General features: G+C 34.6%; 3 protein-coding genes across 8 annotated transcripts; 2 read left to right on the top strand and 1 right to left on the bottom strand.

The window, feature by feature from the left end:
• The first annotated feature begins 594 nt into the window (after window positions 1–594).
• Eif3d1 (eukaryotic translation initiation factor 3 subunit d1) lies at window positions 595–3218 on the top strand. Its single transcript, XM_076443294.1, has 3 exons — window positions 595–865; window positions 951–996; window positions 1631–3218. Exons 1-3 carry the CDS (start codon window positions 692–694, stop codon window positions 3097–3099), a joined length of 1689 nt encoding a protein of 562 aa, XP_076299409.1. The 5' UTR covers window positions 595–691; the 3' UTR covers window positions 3100–3218.
• A 389-nt stretch (window positions 3219–3607) lies between these two features.
• Window positions 3608–5782, top strand: Chchd3 (Coiled-coil-helix-coiled-coil-helix domain containing 3). Of its 6 annotated transcripts, none has more exons than XM_076443300.1 (3): window positions 3608–3765; window positions 4915–5345; window positions 5487–5782. In XM_076443300.1, the coding sequence occupies exons 2-3, from the start codon at window positions 4934–4936 to the stop codon at window positions 5660–5662; spliced, it is 588 nt and encodes a 195-aa protein (XP_076299415.1). In that variant the 5' UTR covers window positions 3608–3765; window positions 4915–4933; the 3' UTR covers window positions 5663–5782. The 6 variants fall into 6 exon arrangements, with proteins under 6 accessions (XP_076299415.1, XP_076299413.1, XP_076299412.1 ...); XM_076443298.1 differs by lacking the exon at window positions 3608–3765 and adding an exon at window positions 3984–4133; XM_076443297.1 differs by lacking the exon at window positions 3608–3765 and adding an exon at window positions 4118–4247.
• Window positions 5783–5902: 120 nt separating this feature from the next.
• LOC143218222 (GDP-D-glucose phosphorylase 1) lies at window positions 5903–8676 on the bottom strand. Its single transcript, XM_076443295.1, has 5 exons — window positions 8013–8676; window positions 7430–7707; window positions 7240–7342; window positions 6863–7169; window positions 5903–6399 (listed from the first exon to the last, which is right to left on the bottom strand). Exons 1-5 carry the CDS (start codon window positions 8220–8222, stop codon window positions 6272–6274), a joined length of 1026 nt encoding a protein of 341 aa, XP_076299410.1. The 5' UTR covers window positions 8223–8676; the 3' UTR covers window positions 5903–6271.
• Window positions 8677–13162: the final 4486 nt, after the last annotated feature.

Raw genomic sequence — 13162 nt, 5'->3', positions numbered from 1 at the left:
TACCATCAATATAGAAAGTAATTTGCATTTTATGATTTTCTCTCAGTTATTATATGCATATCAATTGTCTTCCTATATACGATTTATGCGACATAACTATTATATATTTATTAGGAAAATTTCAAGTGGTTTTGGTTTTTTATTTGGTTATTTATTTCACCTTTATGTTTCATGTGTTGTTTTTATGCGGGAATAAGTAATAAAAAAGGGCAATTTTAAATTGTACGCTATGGATTAGAGAAGTTCAGATGTAAAATATTCTCCTATATACGGGGTGTCCTAAAAATGTTGTATTTCTTTGAAAATGTATTAACGGAAAACACGGACCAATCAGGGCGCGGTTACCGTTGGTTACCGTAGACGACGCCGGTTTGGCCAATGCCAACGCCGCGCTCAGTAAGCTTGGTCGCGCTCCGATTGGTCCGTGTTTATCGTTAATAACTCCGTAACAAAGCCGCGGAGAAGATTTTTGTAAAGGAAAAAGTTATTTCAAATAGCTTCAGGAATCACCCCCTTCAAGGAAACACCCTGTATGTATCGTGCTTAGTGATCATTAGTGATGTATGGTGATGTACGAAGTACGAACACACCTTATTTCTTGCAATGGCGTCGCCGGTTCTTCCGGCAAGCGGACGTACGACTTATCACTGTGCTCACTGTGTCTTGTGTCTTTCAACTACAGAACTACAGAATGACGGACGACGTGGTAATTCTGGAAGATCCTGTCCAGAAAGAAGAAGAAGTTGCTCATTTTCAAGCACCAGCAATTCAGCATAATCCTAACGGATGGGGTCCTTGTGAATTACCTGATCAATTCAAGGATATACCTTATCAACCATTTTCGAAAGGCGACAGATTGGGCAAGGTTTGTCATACACATTTCTCTTTTCACTTGGAATATCATTTCAAAAATGCTTTCACTCCATGTACTGTATTACTATTTGTCATAGATATCGGACTGGACAACTCCAGCTTTCCAGGATAAGAAGTTTCCCAGTATGTATCGCTTCTTATTTCTACTTAACCTCTAGTTCCACTACGGTCTATAGTACAGCATTTTTTTATCATGTCATAGAATATTTCAAAACTTTTCAGTTGCGAAAAATATTTATCATTACTCATTATTATTCATGTTCATTAATTCCTTAAGTGATCAACGAAAATCAAGGAAGCAGTCCACAAAATTGTCAATCTTTTTTCTTTTGATTATTGGTTGCATATATCGTTCTTAGTAAATAATAGCTTTTCATTTTAGAAAAGTAAAAAAATAAGTGAGAAATGGCATATAAAATATGTACGAAGTTGTGCAAATTATAATTGCAATGCGGAAAAACAATTAACATGGAATACTAACAATTCTAACATGATTTTTACAACTCTTCTATACGATTTTCCCCTTCAACAGTTGGCTCTCAAAGCTGAGCTTAATATCAAAGAAACAGATTTCTTTCTTCCCTTGCATAGCATGCTCATCATTGATATAAACATTTCAATCAGCTTTGTTGCTTGCGATAATATGAAAAGTACTTATTGAAATGATTATTGGAAATACAATTCATGTTTTATGCGAATGATTCAGCCAAGTGCAAAATATGTCTATGAATTAAGAAAGACGTTTTTGTTTTTGTAGATAAATATACATCACAGTTTGGCTCAGGTAGTCAGTATGCATACTACCATGATGAAGATGAAACAACATTCCATTTGGTTGATACAACTCGTGTACAAAAACCACCGTATCAACGCGGTGGTCGGTTCCGACACAATCAAAGGAATTTACGTGGTCGTGGTGGACAGCGGGGTGCTTTGAGCCAGATGCAACAGCTTAGCAAACTAAAACTCCGTGAACGAGAACGCAAAGGTCAAACGAAACGATGGGGTAGACAGCAAGGATTACGAAACCATAAAAATCAACCCCCGATTAAAATTCGTGACGCATCTGTAACTGTAAGACCAGACTGGGTAACTATCGAAGAAATGGATTTCCCTCGCTTAGCGAAATTATCTTTACCTAGCGTAAAGGATGGTGAGGACATTTTATGCTGTGGCTCGCTCGAGTATTATGATAAAACGTATGACAGAGTAAATGTTAAAAGCGAGAAACCATTGCAAAGAATCGATAGAATTTTCCATACAGTTACAACTACTGACGATCCAGTCATTCGCAAACTCTCAAAGACAGAGGGAAACGTTTATGCTACAGATGCAATTTTAGCAACAATCATGTGCTGTACTCGAAGCAATTACTCTTGGGATATAGTAATTGAAAAAATTGGAGATAAACTATTTTTTGATAAGCGTGACAGCACTGAGTTTGATTTACTGACTGTAAATGAAACCAGTGTTGAGCCTCCTCAGGATGATGGAAATTCCTTAAATTCTCCTAGGAATTTAGCCCTAGAAGCCACGTTTATCAATCATAACTTTTCGCAACAAGTATTGAAATCTAGTGAACCTCGATATAAATTCGATGAAGGAAATCCGTTTATTTCAGAAGAAGAGGAGGGTGATGTTGCTAGTGTTGCATACCGATACAGGAAATGGGATTTGAATAATGGAATTGTTCTCATCTCAAGATGTGAACATGATGCTGTTATGCAAGGCCCTAATAATGAAACTCAATTTTTAACTATTAAAGCACTGAACGAATGGGATTCGAAGTTAGCCAATGGTGTAGAATGGAGACAAAAACTAGACACTCAGCGTGGTGCAGTTCTGGCAAACGAATTACGTAATAATGCGTGCAAGTTAGCAAAATGGACTGTCCAAGCATTATTAGCTGGTTCTGATCAACTGAAGTTCGGATACGTGTCAAGAGCAATGGTTAGAGACTCTAGTAAACATGTTATCCTTGGTACACAACAATATAAACCAAATGAATTTGCAACACAAATCAACCTCAACATGGACAATGCTTGGGGTATTTTGAGATGTATTATTGACATTTGTATGAAGCAAAAGGACGGAAAATATCTTATTATGAAGGATCCTAATAAGCCGATGATAAGATTGTACGATATACCGGATAATACATTCGAAAGTGAAGGAGAGGAAGATGACGACGATGATGAACCTGTTAACGATGCTTTCCAAAGTTAATAGACTCCTCAAGGTTGTCCCGGATATTTCCAATTATTGTCTTGAAACTCATTGATTTGTATTATGAGCATACTCTGTAAGAGACAAACATGTGGACAAATATACAACTTATAATGAAACCTGTTACAAATCCAATTTCTAAAACTCAAAAAATTTTATCTTTTCTAATATATACATTGTGAAGATTTATGTTTTCAATTTATATGTTTTGTATGCTTTGTAATGATTGCAGATAGTACGTAAGTCTTTTTTAATAAATGTATATTTATTGAATAAGCTTTAGGACAGATCTGGCCCATAATCAGATTTATAAATTTATAACTGCATGAATATGCGCGTCTTTTTCGTTAAAATTGAAAATGTAGGAGTTGAAGTCACTAAAATCGTCGCTAGATGGTGTAGATTTAGGTTTTGCTCCTTATTAGTCAATATTTGAATCACTGTATGGTGCAGCGCTTTATTTGTTACTTTGATCATATATTTCTTTAATTTTGAAGAAACTATATTATTATTTCTTGATAGTAATTCGTTAGCAAAGTTGCAACCTAAGGAAAAAGTTACTTCAGATTACCTCAGGACACCTTTTTTGGAGCACCCTGTATATTGCAAACTGTTGCAAACTATGAAATTGATGGGAAATCATAAAATATGTGGCAGTCGAAATTGGTACGTTATAAGTTATAATTCGATTTATCAAACATGATCTTATGTTTTTTATTCAAGCTAAAAGCTAAACATTAATTATTTAATTGAATGTTATATATATGCACACACACATGCACTGATAAGTAATGTAATTCTACATTTGTACGGGTATTTTTTTCTAATTAAATATTGTAAAATTAGGATATGTTTCGTACGTAAAATCAATACACTATAAATTTGAAATATAACTGAAGTGGTCGGTATTATATAAAAGGATAACTTTATGTAATATGCATATATATATAGGTACAGTTTTTAAAAAAGAAATCATCCCAATATTATAATTTTATATTTGAACACTTTGACTATTTAGTATCATAATACTATTGGTGAGTAGAAATAATTTAAACAAAAAAAAAAGATGTCTAATACAGTGTCTAATAATGAAACATAACACAACTTGTATACCTATTTAGAAGTTACGGCAATGTTCATGAAAATTTGTACGTGTGATATGTTAGTATTATTTTTTATTAATATCTTTCGATAAAAAGAGCACAAAGGATTTTTTTAGACATATGTTTCTATTTTGTGAATTGTCAAAGTGTATGGAAGGCATAACAAATTTACTTGATTTCCTGATACGAGATTAAATACAATCTGTTCGAATAAGGTTATGTAGCTTTTCGTGAAGTATATATTTACATATAATCCAATATAATAAGTTATATATTCTCTGAATATCGTACTATGCATTATAATTTTAAATAATGACGTATACAAGATTAATTACGTATTTGTGGCAATAATAGAGAACATATTAATCTTTCTCTTTAAATAGTTCTTGTAGCTGAGATTCATGCATTGTTACATTTAAATACCTGCATTTACCATAAATTAATGACAGTCACAGCTTCTTTTAAATTCGAGGAGATAAAATAAATATTAACCTGTGACATATAACTCAAGTGAAAGTAAGTTTACATATGTTCAGATTTATCGAGGAACAGAAGGAAATGAAGAAAATTATTGTCCCATAGAGGTTTTAAAGTTATCAAGATTAGATTATATGTATAAAAAGAACTAAATAAGATCTATTTTCTGACAGTTTTTCAGATAAATTCTTCTATTTATACTATTTATAAAATAAATGTTTTGTTTCCTTTCAAGATAAACAGAAACAATTAAAATGGGTGCTGGACAAAGTGCTCGGAGACTTACCATTGATAACGAAGAAGAAATAGATGTAATTAAATTATCAAATTCAGTTGTACAACGATTGACTCAAAAAGTGAACGAACCTAAAGTTCAATCAGGAAACGAAGTAAGATCTTCTCCTATGACACAACCATTTGCCAATAAAGCTGTATCTTTGCCGCCACCTCAAAGTGAAGATGCACCATCTGGATATCCTGTGTATTATTATCCGCAGTTAACATTAACTGCTCTTGAAGTACAGCAACAAAAAGAGCAAGAACTTCTGACTCAAGATCAATATTGGCAAAAGCGATTAGAAAATTTAGAGAAACATCACTTAAAAATTAATCAAATTATAGATGAGGAATATAAAAAGGCTGTGGAAGAGTTGTATGTAGATGAAGGTATGTATCTCATTGTCAGATTCATAATTGTCAAAGTGCATTGAAAAATGTCTGAGGAAATTGAATGAGGAATGGAATGTGAAGAAAACATTTTATACCAAACAAATGCAAGTTTGAACTGAAAATTTGATTTTTCTGCAGATAAGAAGAAGCTCAATATCCACAATAGTGTGCAGCCATGTCTAGAGAGTACGTCGAAGGTACTTAAGTGTTACCAAGAAAATTCGAAAGAAATTCTGAAATGTTCTAATTTAGTTGAAGAATTTTCTAATTGCGTGGATCAACGACGTGCAAGAGTGATTGCAGCACGCTGCTAATATTTTCCTATATTAAGCATAGTAATTGTTTCACATCTTAGTAAACCAAACTGATGTGAAATTTGATGTTTAATAACACCATTTTTAGTCATTGCCAATAAATTAAATTATGTATACGAAGATTTTGAATATTTATTATATATTTACATTACTAATACTTAATTGTATTAGTGATTGTTAATCTGTAAAAGCTGACATCAATAACAAAGCAAAGATTATTTAAACTAAAAAGACTACTGTCTGACTACAGTTTGAGAAAGAGTTTTTGAATTTAGTGAAATTGATTCCATACATAATTCTTGTATAATTGTCCTTTCTATATTATTTACAAACTAAGTTGATATAATCTTATTTGTCTGTAATTTGTTGACATTAAACTTTATTTTTCTTATATCATGTCATCAATTTTTACAGTCCACATTATTGAATACAGTAAATAATTATACATACTTTTTAACATATCATTTCTGCTTGAAACAACTTTATACCAAATATTTATTAAATTACAACACAATTATCAAAGTTCGTAAGGAACAAGTAGTCCCTTCACGTACTTCCGATGCGAAAAAGATGTACATTATATAAAGTAATTCTTATTGTTATAAAGTCTCATGTAGTCATCTGTTTTTGTATCAAATTTTTCACTTCGTCAAAAATGAGTGAAAAAGATTCTTCTGTTACATCTTTCAAAATATTTGCTAGATACTCTTCTGTTAAATTTTTGTACATTTCCTCAGCTGTAAAATTTATAAAATATTTCTATTACCAAGGATATATAGGGTGTGGCCGGACGGGTGGTGCAACCGAGCAGGGGGTGATACTACATGTAAAAATAAGTTGAAAAAAAGGAATAACATTTTTATGTTTGACGCTTCGTTTTCGAGTTTGAAAATGCAGCGAATACACGTGCTATTGCATAGGAATCGTCTGACGCGTCTGACCATGATCAACCAATTCTACTTTGTACATATACTACAGCACGCGACCTGGCGGAACTTTAAACTCGTTTTTCTCGAAAACGAAGCGTCAAACGAACAAATGTTATTCGTTTTTTTCGACTTATTTCTACATGTAGTATCACCCCCTGCTCGGTTGTACCACTCGTCCGGCCACACCCTGTACATGTAGGAATTCTAAAATTATATACAGTAACTTCCTATCACTTAATACAGGCACCTAGTATATTAAAAAATTGTTTACATTTTATCGAAAAGTGACCAAATAGTTCACAGATAGCACAAACAAAGATATTAGTATCCTTTGTGCCTATACTGGGTTTCCTAGCCCAAATGTAAATTCTCAAATCTTGATAATCTTCTTCAGAGTCTGTTTTCGCTCTTGTAATATAAACATTGTGTGGTATTTCAGATTTTTGCAAATAATCAATTATTAAAAATATCCAATTTACAAGTTCGTCTAAATTTGGAACATTTGAATACTTTATACAAAAGCCATTTGCAGGATATTTTCTTAAAATTTGTATAGGACCCATGAAGTCATCAAGATCCTGAAAAATGGTAATAGTAAATTAATGTACATAGCTAATAAAATAGGAAGATATAGCAAAATTTATTTACAATATGTTCCAATAGCATTCTGTGATTTAAGCAATATAAATGCCAATGAAGATGGTTTACTGATGCGTGTGCACAGAGACTATTGAATGCCACTCGAATATATCTAAGAACATAGTATAATTTGTAATTAATAATTCGTTGGTAACGTTATAATATAAATTTTATGGTGACAATATTTAGATATACTTACGGATCATGACTTAATGCAAATATACGCAGTGCTTTATACAAACTATACTTTGTCACAACCTGAGGCAATTGTTTACATCTCTCAGGTAACAATAAGGAGTGACAGTACTCTAGTGGACTAATATTAATTGCAATTACGTCTTCCTCATTTCCATCTAAATACATTATTTCCTCTTCTGAAGAAATTTTCGTAAAATTGAAACGTTTTACATCGAAAGGCTGTGTCATTGAAGTGATATGTTCAGGACATCTTCTATTGTAACCACGATCAACATTCAGCTAAAGTCATTAAGTAATTATATATATTATAATTTCTGAAAGATTGTTTATATTTCTAATGATTTTATGTTATTTAATAATATCGATTTTATGTTTGTATTTGGATATTAGGGTTAGACTAATCATATTTTTCAAGCATTAGAAATACACATATATACGTACATATGCAATTGTTTTAACACAAGTAAAAAATACATCATTTCAGTGTAGATCTGTGTATTGAGCATTGATGTTTTTTTAAATGTGGGTTCAGTACACTGTGATCTGAATATACAAAAGCATTTTCATTAAAGTTGTTATATTACCTGAGCTAAGAACTGATACTTTCCACTTAATAATTTTGTATTCTCAATGTTTAGTATATAACGGAATGTCCCTTTATTTTGAGCTTCTTTCCATTTTTCTTTTAGGACTGAATCAAAATCGAATTCTTCTTTTTTTTGGGCAGATTGGGTACTACTATTTTCTGTTTTAATAGGATTGAGTATCGTTATGTTATTGGAATTACAGGACATGGTCTTATTTTGTAATGAAAATGGAGTTTCCTTTTACAATTTAAATGATTTCAAACTTTTTCTTTTAAGCCTTATATGGTTCTATCTCATTGTCAGTTAAAAATTCAGTTAAAAAATTTTATCAATATTGTTCGAGCTGATGAGAGGATTCTATTGTTTTCTTTATGTGCTCTCGTGTTTCTTTTAATGTAAAGTGTCCCTATCAAAAAGTACCATCCTCTACCTTTAATTTGACGTCAAACATTTCAAAATTTCTACCGGAATACTGGGAATACATTCTAATTAAGCTACAGAAACTCCTAAATTCGTGCGATTTATGTCAAAGTTGCAGATGGCGCTCTTTCGCTTTTTCAACTTATGTAAGTGCCTCTCACTAATAGACTCATTGTCAGATTCATGAGTTATATTGTGTGCGCTGTGACACCGACGAGATACTATTAAAGACTGCCAGCCCCTGTGTTATTCAGCGGGACAGTAACCGGGCGCGACGGGCGCGGGGATAACGTGGAACTTACAGTGATCTGAAATACCACATCGCTAAAAGTTCTACCAACGACGAGATACTCGTCAAGTAGAAGAAGAATGATATAGTATTTACCCATTCTGTAATTGCCTTATAATACTAACACCGACGAAATACTATCCCGTCTCTTTACCTAAATAGAACCAGACGATATATGACATTGTTCACGCCCGGGGCAAATCAGCTTGGATAATACATATATTTTGATCTGAAGGAAGGTAAAATTGCAAAATGTTGTGAAAGACAATAGGTATAGGAATAGAATTTATTGAAAAATCAACATATTTATTAAATGTGCAGCTATTAGCTCGATATTATCCTTTATTCATAAGACACTAAAAGTTCTAACAAATAAAGGATAATACCGATTGCCCAGGTCTCACCACGAGGAGGTTGCTGCACGAGAGACCCGAAAGGGAGTCAGAACGAATGCAATATTCCTTCTGGCTCCCTTTCTTACAGCGACGCACTTATACTAAATTACGCAAGTATGTCGAGTAATTATCGCGGGGCAGAAGGTGTGAATCGGAGAAGAAGTCTCCGATCCACGGGGGATCAAAGGCGAATCAGGCAGAAGGCTCTGATTCTTTCAAAGTGAGAAACTAGAGCGAACCAGAGCAGAAGGCTCTGGTTCGAAGGTGACGCGGCGCGTACAATGCTTGCAGTGGAGCTCCGGTCAGAGCCGATACCCGACGTGTCCTCACCAAGAGGAATGGACAGTGAGAAGTGTTCAAACGTAACACCATCTCTCTGCCAACTACCTGCCACCAGGCAACGCAATGCATTGAGGTAACGTGGGTAGGATGACGAACAGAGAATTTCTCTGCCAACTACCTGCCACCAGGCAACGCAATGCATTGAGGTAACGTGGGTAGGATTACGAACAGAGAGAATGGCAATACGAGTGAACAGGTCTCAATGAACCACCCCTCTCAATGTATCGACGCCGACTACCGGCTTCAACCGGTCTGGTACATGCAAGCAAGGTCCGACACAGCGGAGGGCTGTGTTCGAAAATATAAAACTCGAAATATAGAATAACTTTTAAACCATGTACATTCGCACGCATTAATTTATTCAAAAAAGTGAAGTCTTTTCAAAATATTTCTGTCCAGATCGATTCTTGGAACATTTATGTATAAAAAAGTGAAAGGTAATAATTCTCGTTTATGAAATGTTTTGAAATTACAAACTGAGGTGTCTCGTATAAAAGAAATAGGAATTGTTGATTTTCCTAAAATTATGTTTCAATAATATATTTCTGAGAATTTTTATCCTTGAGTTTTGCTTTTAATATTGAAACTAACATCGTCTGAAATATCTGCTCGGTACAGAATGTAACAATTCATGATGATCAATATGGTTCCGTGACGATTTGCCTTCTCAGTGAGAAGTTCTCACCGACGAGATCATGTCGATGGCCTTCTGTTTCTCACTCCAGTCAGAATATATCGTAGAGGGCGTAAGAGAACACCGAAATATTCGAGTGACACGAACTCCCATAAGGCTGGCAGTCTTTAATAGTATCTGGTCGGTGCCCCTGTGCTACTCAGCGGGACCAGTAACACCGACAGAGAACACCGAAATATTCGGGTGACACGAACCACCGACGAGAACGAACTCCCATAAGGCTGACAGTCTTTAATAGTACCTCGTCAGTGATCTAGTTTATCAGTTTTCGGTATTTTAAATCCCACAAGGTAACTGGTCTACGCCTATATCTCGTTTGTGCTAATATGTATTATTAATATACAGGGTGTTTGCGAAATTGTAGTACAACCGGGCAGGTGGTGTTTCCAGGTGGTGTTTGGCAGCTCGTTTTCGAGAAAATCGAGTTTGACAATGCAGCGAATACACGTGCTGTTGCATAGAAATCGTCTGACGCGTCTGACCATGATCAACCAATTCTACTTTGTGCATATACTAAAGCACGCGAACCTGGCGGAACTTTAAACCTGATTTTCTCGAAAACGAGCTGCCAAACGAAAAATGTTATTCCTTTGTTTGTTTGTTTGTTTCCCCGTATAATTTTGCAACTTACACTTAACTAAATAAATGCTCAGACATAAGCATTCTGTGATGGATGTCTGAACACTGAATACTTATTGACGGAGATTTACATAACTTGACGTTAACAAATGCAAATGGTGCCATATTCAAATGTAATAGCATTTACAGTACATAAAACTATAAAAACATTTTAATATCTCTTGTATCAATACGAATATTTGGAAATTTACCGTTCGATATTCTAATATTTGTGGTCAGGGATTTTCATACATTTCCATAACTCGATGTTAGAGTATGTAAATGGTGGGAAGATTTAAACGTCATGAACACATCGTGAACAGATATAATTAGACGCATAAAGGATAATTCGTATAATAAATTCGGATAATGTTTAAGTGAAATTATTTCTCTTGAGACAGTATTTTACTTTTATTTACAACATTTTTCGACATCTTCAATAGCTTCGGAGACATTCGAGAGGAATCATTTAAATAGAACACCTTGTATACGTCGTTCTGTTGTGTATGTATATCTAGCATCCAACTGTATTCACATCAACACATTTATCACAATATACAAGCCGCACACGGCGATCAATGTCTATGGCAAGAACATTTGTAACAGTCAAAAACTCGATAATAGCACGTTATTCAAATCGCGTACTTGAAAAATGCGAAATTTTACTGATATCAAGTTAAAATTAAGTAGAGGAGACGAGATATTTTGCACTTATTTTTATTCGAAGTTGAATCTCAGAAAAAGAAAAAAGCAATATTTTTTTCATTTTTTGGTACCTTATCGACATAAAACCTGCTTGGGAATTTTCGTAACCATAAGTACAAATATGTATATGTTGTTATACGTGTTCGAGTGTTATTAAATGTAAAGAGGGTAAAACACCAATGTGACCAAAGTATTTCGTAAAAATGTTATTTTCGTCGAATCAAGCTAAACAGGTTGATCAAATCTGTTCACGTATCCTGCAATAATGTGTAGAAACAAATTTCAGTTGCAATGAACTAAAATCATGTAAATCTTGACGCGGCGCTGTCTTTTTATCCGGGAGTGCAGAAGGACATTTATCAATATCAAAAGGAAAATTTATGGTTTGAGCCTGTCTACATCTATACATTTCCGTTAACGTGGTCCTGTGTATAGTTAATTCACCATTTTCTTTGTAGGAGGTGGTGTATCGCGATAACAGACGGATATCCAGTGGCGCATTAAGCGGTGGTTACACCGTCTTCCGGTCTCCTCCCTTATGTTTATCGTGTAGCATAAACGAGATCGTTCTTTAGGCTCTTTGTGCACGCGCATGCAAATATTAGCAGAGGATGATGAGAGCCGCCCCCACCTTTGCCAGTTTCTTTCTCTTGCCCCTTTTCACGTTATTGTCCTGTCGTTGACCATCCTCCGTGACCATACATCTCAGCGGCCGTCGCGACGACACTCTGAAGACCCGCTTTCAAACATCACCGAAGACGTCTCTCTGATACTGCCCTTTATTCAAACGCGGCCAACCTCGAACTTTTCACTGCATTCCAGGGGATCGTTTTTTTTAACCGGATCACCCCGGGCGTTTCATTGGTCGATTCTGAATCATGCGTTTTTTCAACAGCATCCTTTGAATAACCTTGAATTTACGCGGAGTTTAATTTTCGTTTTTAATTATTCCAGATGTACATATAACGTTCCGTTCTGGTTTGTATACGGCCTCCTAAAAGTTTTAGCACGGCTGCAAGTGCCAGCCATGCTGTCCAGGAAAATGGTCCAGCTGCACTGTTCCCAATGGCAATTGACGCATCGCAAGCCCGCAGATGGCGGAAAAGGTACTCTAATTTACGGTCCGGTTTCTTCGAACAAGGGACTTTTGTGCAGCGTTCTGTACTCCGCCAGTGGAAACAGCGTTCCAAGCTTTCCTGAACGTTCCACAATGAGAGAGAGAGCATCTCTAAAATCATTATTACCTTATTTTCAATTTATTAATCAATTTAAGGGGATACTCTGGTTTTTCATTTTTAATAATTCGTTTTCTCTTATATTTATGCATTTTTGTGCATTTTTAATGACGACGACGACACAGAATATTTATTTCGTGGAATTATACAAAGATGATAATAACTGTGAAGAATAGGTCCAATGCATTTCCTGTTTTGATTAGGGTCACGAAGAATGTGGTGCTTCAAGCGTGTCGTTTACATGTCCGACGTGTGGAAGATTGAAAAATTAACATAATGTAATATGAATTTAAAAAATTGAAGATATTTGTTCACTTTATCCTTTCTTGTTGCTAAACACACCAAAACAAAATTATGTACCACTGTTTGAACGGTAAGATTTGACTTTATTTATTTTAAATATCTCGATATATTGGGTTGGCTAGAAAGTAATTTCGGTATTTTAAGAT

This window comes from Lasioglossum baleicum, chromosome 18 (genome assembly GCF_051020765.1).
Source record: "Lasioglossum baleicum chromosome 18, iyLasBale1, whole genome shotgun sequence".
Classification (NCBI taxonomy): Eukaryota; Metazoa; Arthropoda; class Insecta; order Hymenoptera; family Halictidae; genus Lasioglossum; species Lasioglossum baleicum.
Note: the sequence above shows the minus strand (reverse complement) of the source record. Positions and strands in the feature narration are given on the sequence as shown.